The 15,572-nt window shown below is 52.2% G+C and overlaps 1 protein-coding gene across 2 annotated transcripts; it reads right to left on the bottom strand.

The window, feature by feature from the left end:
- Window positions 1–1,407: 1,407 nt before the first annotated feature.
- On the bottom strand, window positions 1,408–10,642 carry NOCT (nocturnin). Of its 2 annotated transcripts, none has more exons than XM_086464268.1 (3): window positions 10,483–10,642; window positions 4,647–4,916; window positions 1,408–3,571 (listed from the first exon to the last, which is right to left on the bottom strand). In XM_086464268.1, exons 1-3 carry the CDS (start codon window positions 10,640–10,642, stop codon window positions 2,736–2,738), a joined length of 1,266 nt encoding a protein of 421 aa, XP_086320394.1. In that variant the 3' UTR covers window positions 1,408–2,735. The 2 variants fall into 2 exon arrangements, with proteins under 2 accessions (XP_086320394.1, XP_086320393.1); XM_086464267.1 differs by having other exon boundaries at window positions 10,450–10,642.
- Between the last annotated feature and the right edge of the window lie 4,930 nt (window positions 10,643–15,572).

Genomic DNA, 15,572 nt, shown 5'->3' on the forward strand with positions numbered 1-15,572 from the left:
TGGTTTTTTTTGGTTGGTTGGTTTGGTTTGGTTTGGTTTTGGTTTGGGGTGGTTTTTTGGGTTTTGTTTGGTGGGGGTTTTTTTTGGTTTTGTTTTGGTTTTTTTAAATACAGATTTGAGTTCAGTATTATCCTTGCTTTCAAGTCACAGCGTTCTACCACAAGTGTAGTTTCTTCTAGAAATTACCAAAAGGGTCTGAATGGAATCTCCAGCTTCTGTGTGACTTTTTGTGGTAGATGAGCAAGAACTTGACTTATTAAAGTTATCATTTTATAGGTCTGCATTGTGGTGTTGCTTTTAGAAGTGTTTAGCTGCAGATGACTAGATACCTCCATTAATGGGCAACTGTATTCTCTGCATCTCACCCCCTTGGAGCGCAATTGAGGGCAGCCAGCACCATGAAAAGGAAGCTGTCTCAGTGTAGCTGGTATGAAAGGCTTATGTCAGGGGTGTTCAAAGATCTGCCTTTCTGTGGGGCATTAGGGGCCCAGAATCTCCCCCAACGGAGCCAGCTCTTCTGGCTTCGAGGGTCACCATTTGCTCTTTTTAAATTTCAGCTGAAGGAGGCCCTGGCTGGCAGTAGTTGATACGTCACATCTACCTGGTAAGAGTATTCACCAGGGATGCTGGGCTCCTGGCTTGCAAAATCCTTTCTGTCTGGGGAATGTCAAATCCACACTTGCTAGAGGAGTCCTCCATACCAGGCCGGGTAGAGGGGCCTCAGCTTCCATGCTTGGAAGCAGATCGTTGCCCTAATCCTGCAAGGGTCAGGAACATGTGCAGAGCGTGTCACGGCTGTGCAACACAGCACTTAAATTGTTTGCCTGAAAGGGAGGGTGTTTGTGTGGGAATTTGGGACTTGCATTTGCCAGACACTGTATTTCATTTACCAGCAATGCAAATACAGTAATTTATGGGCTGTGTAAAGCACATACCTGTGGTATTTCTTGCTCTTCAAATGACGTTTTAAAAGGAAGTGACAACACAGCTGCCTGTTGTGAGGAGCCAGCTTTGCTAGGCATGCTTAGCAGCCCTCAGGGAGGAATACTTGCACCCTGCTTTGCAGTACTGGCTGGGTTTGTAGCTCCACACAACTGTCAGAAAGAGCAATGTTTACAGTAATAGAGAGTCTAGGCTTCATCTTTAGGTAGGGGAGAGAACAGCTTAACAAAACTAAAAGTAACTCCCTTCCCTACAGCCTTGCTGTGGAATTTGGGCATTTCAAGTCTTGAGAAAGAGCACTTGCTGTGAAAGCAAAGCAGCCATGCCAACTTATAAGATTAGGACTGTGGCATCAGAGGAAAGAGGCCTGGAATGGCTAGCATCCCCACTAACTTGGAGCTCGAAAAGTCACTAGTTGACCTGCTTACGATAGGGAAAGGAAAAAGATGGCAGCAGAGACATTACTTCTTTTTCCAAAGACTTTTATTAATAAACACCCAGAACATTTAAGAGTTACTATGGGCCTTACTTTGCATGGAAGTACTGCTTTATTTGCTCTGCCTCATCTTTCCCAACCAGCTACAAGTCAGCCCAACTCCAAATGTTGTCCCTCTTCCCTCCTCTCACCCTACCTCATTTTCCAGCATAATGACATGTTTACAATCCATGTATGCAATACCTATGTCACACCAACGAGCACCACTCCATGCACAGGAGTTAATATACCAACACAGCTCTGTTGTAGCCTAGGTGCTTAGCCAGAGTTCCTCTGGGCCATGGAAAGAGGCTCCTAAATACTGTTGCTGTATGATTTCAAGTCAGATGTAGGATCACCAGCTTCTCTCAATAAATAAATTCTGTCTTCTAACAGGTTCCAGTGTAGCTTTAGATTCTGAAGATAAATAAAAGAAAGTCTTGCAACATGAAGATTGGCCCTTTACTGAAACAACAGCGAGATTGACAAGACTACAAATTGAAACCATTTAGAAAATACTTGAAGCAGAGAAGGAAATACTCCCTGGTTAGGTGTGTCCTCTGCAGGGAAGCACAGAAGAGACAAAGGTAACAGTCACTGTGTATACATACTTCCAGGCCATAGGCACGTAATGGGCACATGCACATTCATCTGGAAAAGTGAGGATATTACTATGTGACATAGAGCAGTTACCCTCTATTTCCTCACCTGCCCTTACTGGAGGGGGCCTTCCTGAGACTGCGCTATTACCCATTCACTTTTAATGAAATCATCATCTCAAGTCATGTAAAAATCAGAAGACAACGCTAGTATGAGCTTAGATTTGTTCATGTCTAAACTGCATTGAACTTTCTTTGTACTGCAACAGAAAAAGATTTAAGAGAAGCTCACTGAATAGAGCCTCATTCCCTTTGGTACTTGCACAAGCTTAACATGAAATAAATAAAATTAGCATGCTGTCAGGGCAAGTTGTTCTACAAACACAAGTGTTTTGATTGAAATACTAAGGCCTCCACATTCGTTAGAGGATTAAATCCTTAAACACAGGGGTTAGTGAGAGGATAAAGCTCACTTGCCTTCCGGTTTTCAAACCCTGACATGGCAAGAACACCACAAAGAGAACACTGACTCCTCCTTCCCTTGGAGGCTCCAGATTAACAAGCACTGAACGGCAAGTGTAACTCCAAACCAGTGCCCAAAATAATGTTTAGTCAACAGTATTTCCTCATCCTTCAATAGCTTCCAGCATCGAAAGTTTTCTCTAAAATAAAATAGTGGTGAGTTAAGACACTGCAATACCAAGTGGCATTCCAACACCTTACAGCAGTCTGTCGGGGTCTTGACTAAAACTAAAGTCACACACCAGAGACAGGTGGTCGGAAGGGTAATTGAATGATGGCAGTCTGTTGGGCCCAATTTGCTCTTCAGTCAGCAAGCCCAGGGCTGAGTTCACATTCAAGGCGTGCTGGGAATACCAGATATAATCCAGCGTGTGCCGGCACTCTCCTGAAGGCCGGATCTTCCAGGTGGTGTATGGGGGCTCTGACTGCCCATCGGGGCTCAGCAGCTTGTACGCGCTGTTCAAGTTGAGGCTGGAGTTGGAAAATTCTCTGTAGACCTCCTCAGTTGGCTCTGCGTTGAAGTCTCCGCAGATGATCAGAGGGATCTTTGCACCTTGGGTAATACTCTTCAGGTTCTGGAGCAGATCGCAGCCTTGCGCGGACCGAAACCTCTCCCAGCCAGTACGGGCTTTCAGGTGAGTGACAGCAATGCAGAACAGTCTTCCAGTTTCATTGCACTTCAGCGTCTGAGCTATGGCCACTTGGTTGGTCTTCAGCTTCATGGCGGTGAGCCGGATGTTAGCGCTGTTGATGAGCTCAAAGCGGTCTTTGACGAAAAACAAGGCGCAGCCGTCCGGCCCGTTGTTCTGCTCCACGTCCAGGCACGGTGACCACGGCTTTGGGAAGAAAGTACACTGGTAGCCGAGTCGGCTGAGGAGTGGCTCAAAGGTGTCGAAGTAGTGGTCGACTTCTTGCAGGCACAAGATGTCGGGCTTGTATGCAAGGATTTCCTCCAGGATGAGGCACTTCCTCTCTTCCCATTTCAGAGCTTCCATGGGGCACTGAACAAAGTTGTCTTTGCCTTCTCCAAGAGCTGAAATGAGCAGGGAGGGGGAGAAAAACATAGGAGAAGTTACTGATAGCTAGAATGAGCTGTCTTCCTGCAGGTTTTGCAGAGGCTAGAGACACGGCTCTACTCTCGGGGGCCAGCTGCCACCTTGCAGCAGCCAGCGGCTGCTTGTAGCCCTGGAGGAGAGCGGGCAGCCTATGGCAGTGCATGAGGTTATAACAGAAGCGACACGAGGCTTTTGCGACGCTTTGCTTTCCCTGTAGGACGTGGGTACATCAGTTTACGTGCAGGCGATGGGTTTTCCAGGAGTACCCGCTGACTCTAAGGGTACCAGGCTTGCCAGTGGGTGTGAGAACCCCTTCTCAAAACACTGAAGTCTCTCTAATAAAATTAAGTTCCCTTTACAGTTACAAGTTAGATTAAAGACTTCTTCCCAAAAATCACCACACTGTGGCAAATGCTTCCACATGCGGCTGCCACAGCTTAAGCCTAAGAAAAAAGGCACACTGGGATAGCAGTGACTTAGCTGCAGAATGTTAAGGCAGTCCCTATGTGGGGGATTTCCTACCCCAGAAGATTTTAAGATGAGGCTGTTGTGGAAGTCAATTTACAGCCTTGATTTTAGGGGTCTGAGGAAAAAAATCAGTTAAAATGATTTTGAAGGCTTAATTCCCATAAGAGATCTGAATCCCTGAATAGTTCACCAACAAACTAATTGGAAAACTGTAGAGAAGCTGTACAAAGAATAACACTTAGGGAAGGATGAGTCTTTTCTGGGAGTTAACTATCTAAAAAGGAAGGGTCACAGCTTTTTGACCATATTGTGCTCTGTTAAGATGGGCATTCAGCGCTCTTTGGCATCACAGTTGCAAGGAGAGACCTTTTTTCCTTTCCCGTAGAACAGAAGGCAAGCCACTATTTCAAGTGCTGAAAATCCCCCCCCTGGCCCTCAGTCAGTTGTGCCTCACAAAATTCACCTCCCTCCCTTGGCTCTGCCAGTCCCGGGCACGCCTCACTACATAGACACATCTGCAGTGAAAGGCTTTCATTGCTATGTTTGATCTCAAGGTCACTTCTGGAGCCTAGAGGCAGCTCCTACCTTGGGCAAGGATGTTCCACTGCATGACCCGAATGGGGCGGTGATTACTGGCAGCGTTTTTCTGCAGGTCCACAAAGTCCCTCTGAAACCGGGGTGGCCTTTTCTGCAGGACAATTTGACATTCCTGCAGCAAATCCTTGGGGTCTATAGGATCCAGCCGTGCTGAGTCCGGCTGCTCCAAGCAGTCCTGGTGCTGGGACACAGCGCTGCTGCTCAGCGTCTTGGTGAGCGCGCTGTAGAGCCGGCTGGTGCTGTTTCCCATGGAACTCACTGAAAAGGAAAACAACGGTGTTAAGAGATGTCCACTGTGACCCTTCTCACCACTTAAGATGCCTTACAGATAACCTTGTTACAGTGCCAGGAACTTGTGGTTTGTGCAGGAGCCTATTCCTCCATTTCAGATAAAGAACAGTGCAGAGATAGGGTTAGTTCTGTCCACAGTCTCATTGTGTTTTGCTCATTATCAAGGGGCTGCTAACCTCTGGAGCACTTGAGTGGGCTAGTTTAAGACATTGTGCAGGTGTCTTCTAAGGAAAGAAATGAGTCTTTCATCCAGAACAGCAGGGCTAAGATTAACTTCTGCACATGTTGTAGGAAACAGAAGAGCGTAGTTTCTCTGCCTCCTCACAGAGAGGAGAGCCCAGCAGGTAGACAAATGCTGCCTGTTCCTTATTTCATGTGCAGCACTTGTCTTTAATGGAGAGGGCACTCTGCGCAGCCTGTACCCTGTGCCTATTTGGGATGCCTCTGGGCTGTGGGCCTCCTGCCTGCAGAGGGGCAAGCAGGGTGGCTTGTTCCCTCAGGTTAATATTTAATAGGAATCTCTGATCACAGCTTTCTTTGCCCCAAAAGCAGCAACGTTTTCATGAGGGCAGAGTGGCCAGATGCTTCTGCTGGCTTAGACCTCGGGATGTGGAGTGGAAAAGGGGGTGCCCTACCCTCATTCCCCTCACCCTCCTTTCAGCTCCTCCCTGTGTCCCAGCTCAGCAGGTTCCAGCACACCCTATGGTCCTGCGGCCACCCCAGGTCCCACTGACCTCCTGCTCCTGTGGCCATCTTAAGCAGCTGCCCCCCAGCCCTCCCTGCTAATGCCTGCTACCAGTTAGTGCCCTCCATACTGCATCTCCTTCAGGGAGATGTGTGTCCCCCGCCCCCACCACATAGGGCCACACCTGCCCCAGGGGGTGCGTGCCATCCCCCCCCACTCTGTTTTGCCCTTTGGCTTACGCGCTGGAAGTGGCTGCAGCCCTCTTCCCTGAGGAGGAGGTGTCAAGCAGCAGAGCTGTCCCTTTCAGATGGAGGCCCTCACAACTATGGTGCTGTGAAACACCCCCTTCTCCCAGTTCACTAGAGCACCATCAGTGCCACCCTGCAGCTAACAGACACCCTGAGGCTTGCAGCCACACAGGAGACTCGTTACTGTCGAGGGCCTGGCTTCAAGGGAAGCTGTGGAGGAGTTTGCAGAGTTCACAATGTCCCTGCACATCTCCACAGCAAGTCCCCAAGATCTCTTCCAACCCTTCCTCAGGGGGAGGGTTTTGCTCTGAAGTGCCACCCTTTCCACAACGTGCGTGGGCGGTACACAAAGGGAGGCTGTGTTTGCACTGTGCCCGAGGGGCGTCCCTGGACGCTTGGTTTCCTTTCAGACCCCGGCAGGAAAAGCCGCACTTGCATCGCAGCAACCTGCGCGAGAGGCAATGCTGACAGAGTTTTGGTGTTGTCTCAACTGACTGACCCTGAATGCATTTTGCAAAGGTAATCTCAAGTAAAAGAAGAACTTCAGTGCTGCATTGCTATTGGCCAACAGCAGTTTTTAAAGGAAGTTTATTTGTACATTTGAGTTACTTGAAAAAACCAAAAGAGACTTGGTCATCTCACGCTCACATCTTTCAGCAGATCTTGCGGCAGGTTTGGTGCTACCCAATGTATTTGCATGTTCAGCCTTTGCTAGCCTGAGCTACAGCACTGCCAGTCGTAAGAGCTGGTGGCAGACATACAATAGTGACAGACCTGGCTAGAGGGGACGGCAGGAAGATGGAAGCCCTAACAGGTCAATAAGCATACTTAGCAGGAGTAAAAGAGAAACAAAAGACCCTGCAGCAGAAGCCTTGTGTCATTGCCTTTGGGAAAATGGGTAAAGACACTAAAAATACTTGCTTTAATGTATGTTTTGTATGTGTAAGCCAGCGGAATAGTGCCTCTGAGCATCTCTAAGGAAGCCATGAACTGGGAATTTAAATTGGATGTAGGACATCTCTCCTCATGTCCATCCTTTTAGTTAAAGTTTAAGGTACCAGGAGTTCCTCCAACTGAGATGTGACCTTGGGCTCAGAAGCACAAATATCTTTTGAGGGGAACTGTGTTTAAAGCATTTCAGTTTCTGCAGCCTTTCAGTTCACAATTCTTGCTAAGAAGCCAAGTACTGCTGAAGTAGAAGAAATGCCATTTAATAGTGAGGGAAGCAGATCCAAACATGAAATCCCCAAGCAGGATCCTGACATGGCTGCAAGGGGACAGGCAGCAGGAATGAAACCTTCCTCTGTACTGGTGACAGAAGGGTCTAGCTTACAGGCTACCAGAGCTTACAGGCAGCCATGCAGAAACCCAAAGAAATTGATAGAGCTTTTAATGAAAGCTCCACAGGGAGCTCCTCACTTATTTTTGGGGTAGGTACAACCCACAGTTACGTGCTGCAACTGGACAGAAGTACATGGTGCTTTCTGCTACCTCAGGGATGCCGTCAGCAGCTGAACACAGCCACAAGCCTCTGCCCCCAAATGCACACCCCTGCCCTTCCCTCCTGGCACAGCACTAGCCAGGCAGCGGGAAGCCCACACAGAGGCAGTGCCTTCTGCACAACCCATGGATGAACATGGCTCATGCAGGGCTCTCCAAAGAAGTAACGGTGAGCTATTCTGCTCCAAGAAGCCATGAGCAAGAGCCTAGGCTGCTCATTGCTTGGCCTGAATCCAAGGAAGGATGCTGAAAGGGACAAGCTAGCTGCAATGCACCTGGAGACAAAAGTCTACCCTAAAGCTCTGAGCAGCTTACATCCGTCACAGCAGGATGAAGTTTAAGTTCAGGCACGCACCCACCAAGCTGCAAACAAAGCCAGAGTATTGTCTAAATCTCATTGTCCCTGGGGTATCCAGCTCTTTACGGGGTGTCAGGCACAGCCTAACCTCTACAGGATGTGCTACAGCCCAGCTCCAGCACAGATCTGACAGCTTTTGAAGTCAGTACAGTCTCAGGAAGGAGAAAGAGCTTCTGTCTTCTTTTGGAGGCCCAGGGAAGGTTGGGTGAAAGAGGATATGGACTGTAAATTGAACGCTTTTGGGCCTGTTGTAGGTGGCTTCCCCCTCGCTGAAGGGGGACTCTTACGAGAGGACTCCAGCTTAAGATGACTGCACAAGTTCTTTGTCCCCAAAGTGCTGAAACCACAACAGCATGGACCAAATTGTTCTGCAGAACAGGACCAGCAACCTGAACATTGAAACTCCAAACACAAAATCCATTTGTTATTTTTGCAATGCTTAACGCGTCCGTGGCAGCAAGCCAAGTACAAGGTCAGCATTCTGAGATCCTTACAGTCCAAGTTAAATGACCTGTAACTTGCTAGGATAACGTCTGCTGCTGGCACTGACACTGTGGTGCTGGTGTATGCAGAGGAACAAGTGGACTCCTGAGCTAGCACTTCAGCAGAGAGCGGTGAACACAGAAGCGATTCTCTTGGTGTGATGTTGCAATAGGAAATGCCAGCTCTGCAACTACTGTTCAAGGGTGATTAAAATAATAAAAAAAAAGCCTTCCTCTCAGCAAGGGTGGTGCCTCAGCACAGTAAGGGCAGGGGAAGAATTTAAGCAGCTCATTAAACTTTGGAAGAACAGGGCGCGAAGTTCAAGGTTCCTGGTGTCATCCAGCAATAGCACAGAAGAGATAACTTCGAGGATCTCAAGCAACAAGCAGTCATGGACTTCGTTTTAAGGACTTTGCTTCAAAAGACGAGGGCTGCAGTGTGCAGGCAGACCAGGGGGGGCTCTCTTGGAGCCAGGGCCCTTACCTTTTGGGCAAGGTGAACAGCATTCTGGTTTCCCTTCCTTTCATCTCCTACCTCCCAGCACTGCTTTTGGCTGAGAGCCCCCACCTAGTTCACAGTGGGGATTTCATGGACATGAACAGCTCCACCACACCTGCAGCCTGGTGTGGAGCTGCATTAGCCTCCACAGCAGAGAAGGCTGGCAGCAGCTGGAGATGTCCTCCCTGCAATCCCAATTCTAGAAGAAACTTGGCAGACGCCATCCCCATGTGACACATCCTAAGCTACGTGGTATCATGCTACACAGAGCGCCTTGCTTGAGCCAGCAACGGAATTGCAGCCCTGGACACCAGCATTCACAGCAGTGGCTGCTGCTGCTTTGAGTTCGAGTCCTGTTTCCAGCACCTAGGCCAGCCTAGACACAGGGATTCAGAGAGCTCGTCACAGTGAGGGAGGGCAACAGCAGGAAGAGAAGGGAACCTCAAATCCTGCCCCAAGTAACACACAGAATCACGACTTGGCACAAGCTCTGGAAACCCTTTTTCTCAGGAGTGCTGTAACGATGACTGCCAGCTCGCAGGCATACATGCTCCTCTTCCCTGTAGCTCTGTGAAGCTTCAATCCTGCCATTTGGCATCCTGGCCTGGCTTCAACAAGAAGAATGGAAGCACCCTGCCCCAGCCTGGCTTGCAGACCCTTCCTGTAATAGCACCAACAGGGAACAAACACACTTCACCCCAACCCCAGCTGAGGACAGTAGGGAAGAGTGGATCTGCTGCATGCCGGGTCAGCAACACGGCCTGATAGCACACAAAGGGTGTTGGGACACATCACCTCTCTGGTGGCTGCTGCCCTGTTGAAACTCCACCTCCCCAACCCTCCAAAGGGAGCCTCTCCTCCAGGTGTGCATTTTTAACCACGGCAAGAGGCAAGCTGCTTGTCAGCGGACATGGCTTAAGGCTGAATCTGGGCTGCAGAGGACCAGTGGGTGCATCGCCGCTCCCCTCCGAGCCTCCCCGCAGGGAGGGAGTGTGGTGCACGCCAAGGTGTCACCCTCACACAGACTCCAGGGCAGAGCGATGCACCCGAGGACATGTGGGACCTTGAACGCTTTCCAAGTCTTATTTTGGAAGTGAAGAACGGGGTGTAATCACCCAACAGTACAGGCAAGTAGGGACCTGATGGCTGAGCATCGCTGCCTTTGCCTGCCTGACGGCAACCCAGGCCTTCCCCGTGCGCCATCTCTAGTGGGGAAAAAAACCACCGTGAGTCAAGTACATCCCACACTAGTGAACGCTGGAAGGGAAAAGAAGGGCTTAGCCAGCCGCCAGCAGGATGGCGATACGGACCCGCTTGGGACACCCAAAGTGTTACCCCCCACACATTTGGGGCTGTTCTGAGCAGCCCGCCCGCGTTTGGGCACAAAGGCAGCCCCGCTGCCCACCCCTCCCCAAAACCCTTCCACGGCACAGGCAGGCCGTCCGGCAACGCCCATCACTTTGTCGCTGGATGTCAGTCGCCCACCCTTGGCAAGCACAAGCCACGCCGACTTCCTTCAAAGAGCAGGGCCAGGTCACTTTTCCAGGCACCGCACGCCACGGATAGGCAGCTTGCGGAGGAACGGGCGCGCACGCTGCTGCGGGGGAGCTGGAGGTGAGAACCGCGACGCGTCCCGGCCCAGCCCCAGCGGCCCGCTTAACCGGGGCGCGCGCTCCGGGAGCCTCGCGGCTGTCGCCCCTCCCGCCTCCCCCATTCCCCGGTACTCACCTGTGCGGGGCGGCGCCCCCGGGGCGGGCGGACTGTCCGCTGCCGCCGCTACTGCTGCTGCCGCCCGGGGGGCGGCGGGGCCGAGAGGCGGCGGGGGGCGGCGGGGCGGCAGGATGGCAGCCGAAGCGGCGGCAGGGGCGCAGCAGAGGACGGGCAGCGCCGAGCAGAGGCAGCGTACGGGGCTCTGGAACATGCTCCCGGCGGGGCGGGCGGGCACGGGGAGCCGGGCGGACCGAGGGGAGCGGCGGCTACAGCGCCTGCCCCCCCCGGCGGCGCTTATAGAGGCGGCGGCGGCGGTGCCCCGCACGGCCGGTACATCCGGCACCTACCACCCGGTACCGGGGGTGGGGCAGACGCGCACACACGCACACAGGAGGGACAAGCCACGGGGACCAGCGCAGTGGCGTCCGCTGTGGCCGCTCCGGGCCTCGAGCTGCCGCGGGCCGGGGGCACCGCGCTGGGGCTGGGCCGCGCTCCGCAGCCGCGCATTCCTCCCCCCGCCCCCACCCTGCTGCTGTGGAGTGGACTCGTCCGACGGAGGTTTTCCGCTGGTGACTGCGTCACCGCTGGGATGTGCGTCACGTAGGAGCGGCGCGGGGCTGCGGCAGTCCATCCTCCCCGTTCCGTCGTACCCCCCCCTCCCCCCCCCCCCCCCCCCCCCCGCCGGCGGGCACGGTCATGTCCGCGCAGGACGCCCTCCGCGGCTCAGCGGTCCCTGCACAGAGTTCGGGGGTGTGTGATGGCGGCGTGTACCCCCCCGAAACGGGGGTCTCGCCCCGAACCTGGGGGCTGGGGATCCCCCGCGTGCCTTACCTGCGCCAGCGGTCTGGCGCGGGGGAGGCGGCGGGGGGAGAGGAGCGGGGCTTCCTCAGCCCGAACCGGCGCAGAACTGTCTGGTCGCGCGCGCGCCCTGTTCGTTAGAGCGTGACTTTTGGGGTATTTTCTGTGGAACGTGGCGGGTTTTCTGCGTTGGACCCGATGCAGCGGCCGCCGGCGGGAGGTCGGTGCCTGCTGGGGGCCAGGCCGGGCAGGCAGCGTGGCGGTAGAGCCGGCTCTGCTTGAGCCCCCCCCCCCCCCAGCCCTGCTGCCCCCAGACGTGCTCTCCCCAGGAGGAGCAGAGCAGGGCACAGCCACTGCTCTCCGCGTTTCGGCACCGCTGTGGGGTGGGTTGTGCCCAGCTGGCTCGGCCCAGGGCCGGTACAGCCGGCAGCCAGAGGCGAGGGAGAGACGTCGTCTTGCTTCGGGAGGTCACAGGCCGGGCCCCACCGCCTAGTAGAGGTCCAGCTTTAGAGAGGATATCAGCGTTGTTCTTTTTCCGTGCACCATCTGGATGAATTACGTGCAGGGTGCTTTCATGGGGGATGGCAGCGTCAGCTGCCAGCAAAGGAGATTTCACAACCCCTCAGAGCCTCCCCAAAATCTGCGGCTGCTTTCGTTGCTGGGCGGGCATGCCTCGGGGTACCCAGGAAAGGGAGTTCTCACCTCTCTGGGGACTTAGCTGGCCGCCTGGGGCTAGAAGTGAATGCCAGGTGTCACCCGAAAGATGGGACTCCTCTTTTCCAGTGGGTTGGTGCTCTGGTGTGATGAGAGCTGTTGACTTTCCAGGACAACGTAGGTGCTTACCTTTCCTAAGCGTAACAGCCCACCCTGCTGTTGCCAGTGCAGGAAGGGGGGACTGCGTCTTCTCTTGGCTCTGGGAGACACGAAGGGTGGTTGATCGCTGCCCGGGTTCTAGCAACCTTTTAATCTACTTGAAGACTGTTTGTCATGGGCCTCTCGGTCTTTCTTTTTTTTTTTCTTCCCCTAGAAAAAAGAAACTTCCTTCCCTCAGATCCTCTTTTCCAAATCTCTTTTTCTTACTGCTCCTTCCTTGCCTGCCCCAGCCCAGAAGCAAAGTGCTGCGCTTCCCCGCCACGTCCTGCACGCAGCCCTCCAGTGCTCAGCCCGCTATGAACTTGCTCTCGTCCCTTCTGTGGCCATGCCACGTTACTCTCCATTCCAGTCACAGATCTGTGTATTTCCCAGGCCCTTCCCTATGGCATCACTGCCGGGGCGGCTCAAGGGGCCATGTAGCGCCAGAGCCCCTGCAGCAACTTTCCTCCCCTTTTGAAGGCAGGTGCGTTGTTTGTGTTTCTTCCGTCACCTGGGGCCTCCTGGATTTTGGAAGGTACTTGCTAGGGGTTCAGTGATGGCTTAGGAGAATTTCTAGAGCTTTCCGGGATGATTGAGGTACCCGCTAGCTTGCTTTCTGCCCACCCTCTTCTTGCTTTGCTTCCCTGCTTCAGACTTTTCTGCGTCTCCCTCATTTCTACAGCTGTTTTTGATCCTTTGTACCATTTCGGTGCTTTGAACCCTCTTGGCTCTGACTGATTTAAGTTACGAGCCAACCTGATTTCATCCCTGAAGGCTTGTGCTAATCTATTATTCTCATCTGTAATTTTATCTGTCTGTCTGTCTTTGTTCATCATTCCCTTTTTTGTTATCAAGGCATAGGTGGTGGTAGTCTCACAAGCCCCCTACTGACAGTGTTGTTCTCTCTATGTGGCTTTTCTGTTAAAAAAGAGTAAGTTGGAACATACACATTGCTGCGGCAGTTTCCGAGGTGGCTCCTAGAGCTAGGTGCTTAAACTTGCACTGTGGGTAGGCTTATCTACCCCTCCCTAAGCAAGATGTTTGATACTTTAATGATTAAATTATTTTAAATGAAGATAACTAAAGAATGAAAAAGATAATTAAAGTTTTAAGGGAGATAATAGTACCCCACTAACTCCTTCAGTTTTGTTTTTTGTGAAATGAAGCAGTTGCACTGCCTGCCCTCGACAGAAATTGGGCAGTGCTGGGAGCACAGGGGAGAGGCAGTGGAGAGCTGTGGAGGGAAGGGCTGGAGCTCGGCTTTCTCTGCTTTCAGACACACTAACCACTCCTTGCAGATCTCTCAGCTCTGATCCGTATCCTCTCGCTCCAAATCCGTGCGGTAGAGATGGAGGCTTGATTGCCGTGCAGAACTGCGAGCCCTGGTTCCTCCCTAGCCAGATTCGGCACCTGACTGGTCTTGTCTGCTTGCAGGTCTGAGCAACCTAATCAGAAGGGCAAACTCATGACTAAGAGTTTGTTTCCATGCCTGTTGTGTGTGATGGTCTGTAACCAGCTTTTTTTTTCCCCCCTTTCGAGGAGACCAGACACTTCTGGAAGGAAAGAGTGGTTGGTGATCCAAGCAACGCATGAGCGAGCCTAATGGCCATTTCTGGCGGGATTTGGCAAATACAGTCTATCTCAGCAGCGGCCTTAGGGATAGGTAACCCCGGTTTTGTTGCATGATCTGCCACAACACCACTGACAGATTACAGGTGGCAGGGAAATGGCTGGCTGACTTTGTGGTCCTGCTAGGGAGATGAGGCAGCTGGGCCTGTCTCTGAGCTCCATGTCCTCAGCTCCTGTCAGGCGGCTGCTGACATTCAGGTGCAGCTTAGCCCGATGGCTCTTCATTCTGCTTCTCCTGCCCCATGGGAGAGCCCATTGCCTGCGGCGCTGGCTGCTGGTCCTCCCTGCTGCTGTTCCCTGCCTCCTGCTCCAGCAGGTTTCATGGAACTGCTCACTGCCCCGAGAGCGAGAGCTCAGCGGCCATTAAGTGACTAATGGCTGGGAGGTGTGATATGTTTATTATTCAGCTGATTGCTCTGATGACTCGAGTAACTGGGTTTAGGCCAAACCACCTCCTTAGGTGATCTGGGAGGAGGAAGGAGAGGTTTCCTGCTCCCTGCTGTACTGAATGTACTTTTCTCTGCTGTTTTGGGTGTTGGTGTTCCTAAGCCATGTATGACCAAGCCAGTGTGACAATAACAAAGGTGTTTTTGAAATAAACAAAAGTTACTGGTGATGCATGAAACTGTTTTGCACACCTACTGCTTTGTCTCCAAGATTTGGGAAGAATGGTGATTTAGATCCAAAATGTGAATCAGTGTTTGCTTGGCATCTCTTGGCTTGATTCCTAACAGCCTGCCATGGAAAATAAAATCCTTCTGAAAATACACAAAAGATGCAATTAATTTTAGGTACATGTGACTTGGTGAAAAGAGAGAAGTTTCTCTGGGAAGTGATCTCAGCTATCCCGTGCACATCTGGCTGATGTTTCCACTAGCTGTGAACAGTGAGCAAGGTGGGTCCAGGCCAGGGTCTGCATAGACTGCGAGAAATGCTTTTTCCTTAACCTTTTGAACTGTTCTTACCCTGGAGATGCTGGTGTTTCAGACATCCTGGTTAGTGGACAGACTGTCAATCCTTTTCCAATGCGGTGGAAATCCCAGGCCAAGCAGAACTATGTTACTTATTCAGAAAACACACCTATGAATAATGTTTTTCCAGCATGTAGTAAACCCAGTGATTTCCACAAACTCTACTTCCTTAGGATTAATAACGAGTGGAGGATAATGATGCTTCCAATGCCTTGGTCAGGCAGCTCCTCCCAGCCAGTCATCCCTATGTCAGGAAAGCGCTTGTGCTGCGTTTGGTACTGCTTCTCTAATGCTGCCAGTGTTTTCAGCTGAAAAAAGGATGATCTGAAAGGAAACCATGGTCCTGGGGGGGCTGGACAGTGATCACTGACGTACTGCAGTTGATTTAACAGGCAGTTTGCCTCTGCACAGCACGGTTGGCTGCAAGTGCAGTGGTTTCTAACTTCGCGGTGCACACACATCCCAGCATCTTATTTCTCCCAGGAGTGAAGCCATCGCCCGGGGCAGTGGCTGCTGGCTGCCTTGCAATCCCTGGGATGTCCCTCTGCCCTGCCACATTCCCAGGAGCCCTTCACCTCCCTGCCATTGCCCTGCTGTGGGGCATCCTTCCTCCCCCAGCAGTGGGGCTAGAAGTGCTTGCCCGATCTCCCCTCCATGCCTCACCTCGGTTTTGGGAACTTGGGAAGAAGATGGGAACCAGGACTCGGTGGCAGATATGGGGATCTCAGTAGGTTTGAGGGAGGCTTCCCTGAAACAGGTTCACCTGAGGTAGCAGCAGGGCAGAGGATGGATGTTTATAATGGGCAGCGTTGTCATAGATAGCTGAGGTAGCTTCCCAAAGCAATCAGCTCTGATTTCTCGAGCATTTCGGTGACTGAAGCCAATGTCTGT

The sequence above is a fragment of the Leptosomus discolor genome, chromosome 4, assembly GCF_034619465.1.
Source record: "Leptosomus discolor isolate bLepDis1 chromosome 4, bLepDis1.hap2, whole genome shotgun sequence".
In the NCBI taxonomy this organism is placed as follows: Eukaryota; Metazoa; Chordata; class Aves; order Leptosomiformes; family Leptosomidae; genus Leptosomus; species Leptosomus discolor.

Coding starts and splice junctions, on each gene's coding strand:
- NOCT (XM_086464267.1), bottom strand. CDS start 10,642: ATGTTCCAGAGCCCCGTACGCTGCCTCTGCTCGGCGCTGCCCGTCCTC. Junction 4,917..10,449: donor GGGGGCGCCGCCCCGCACAG/GTGAGTACCGGG, acceptor TTTCCTTTTCAG/TGAGTTCCATGGGAAACAGC. Junction 3,572..4,646: donor GTGGAACATCCTTGCCCAAG/GTAGGAGCTGCC, acceptor TGCTCATTTCAG/CTCTTGGAGAAGGCAAAGAC.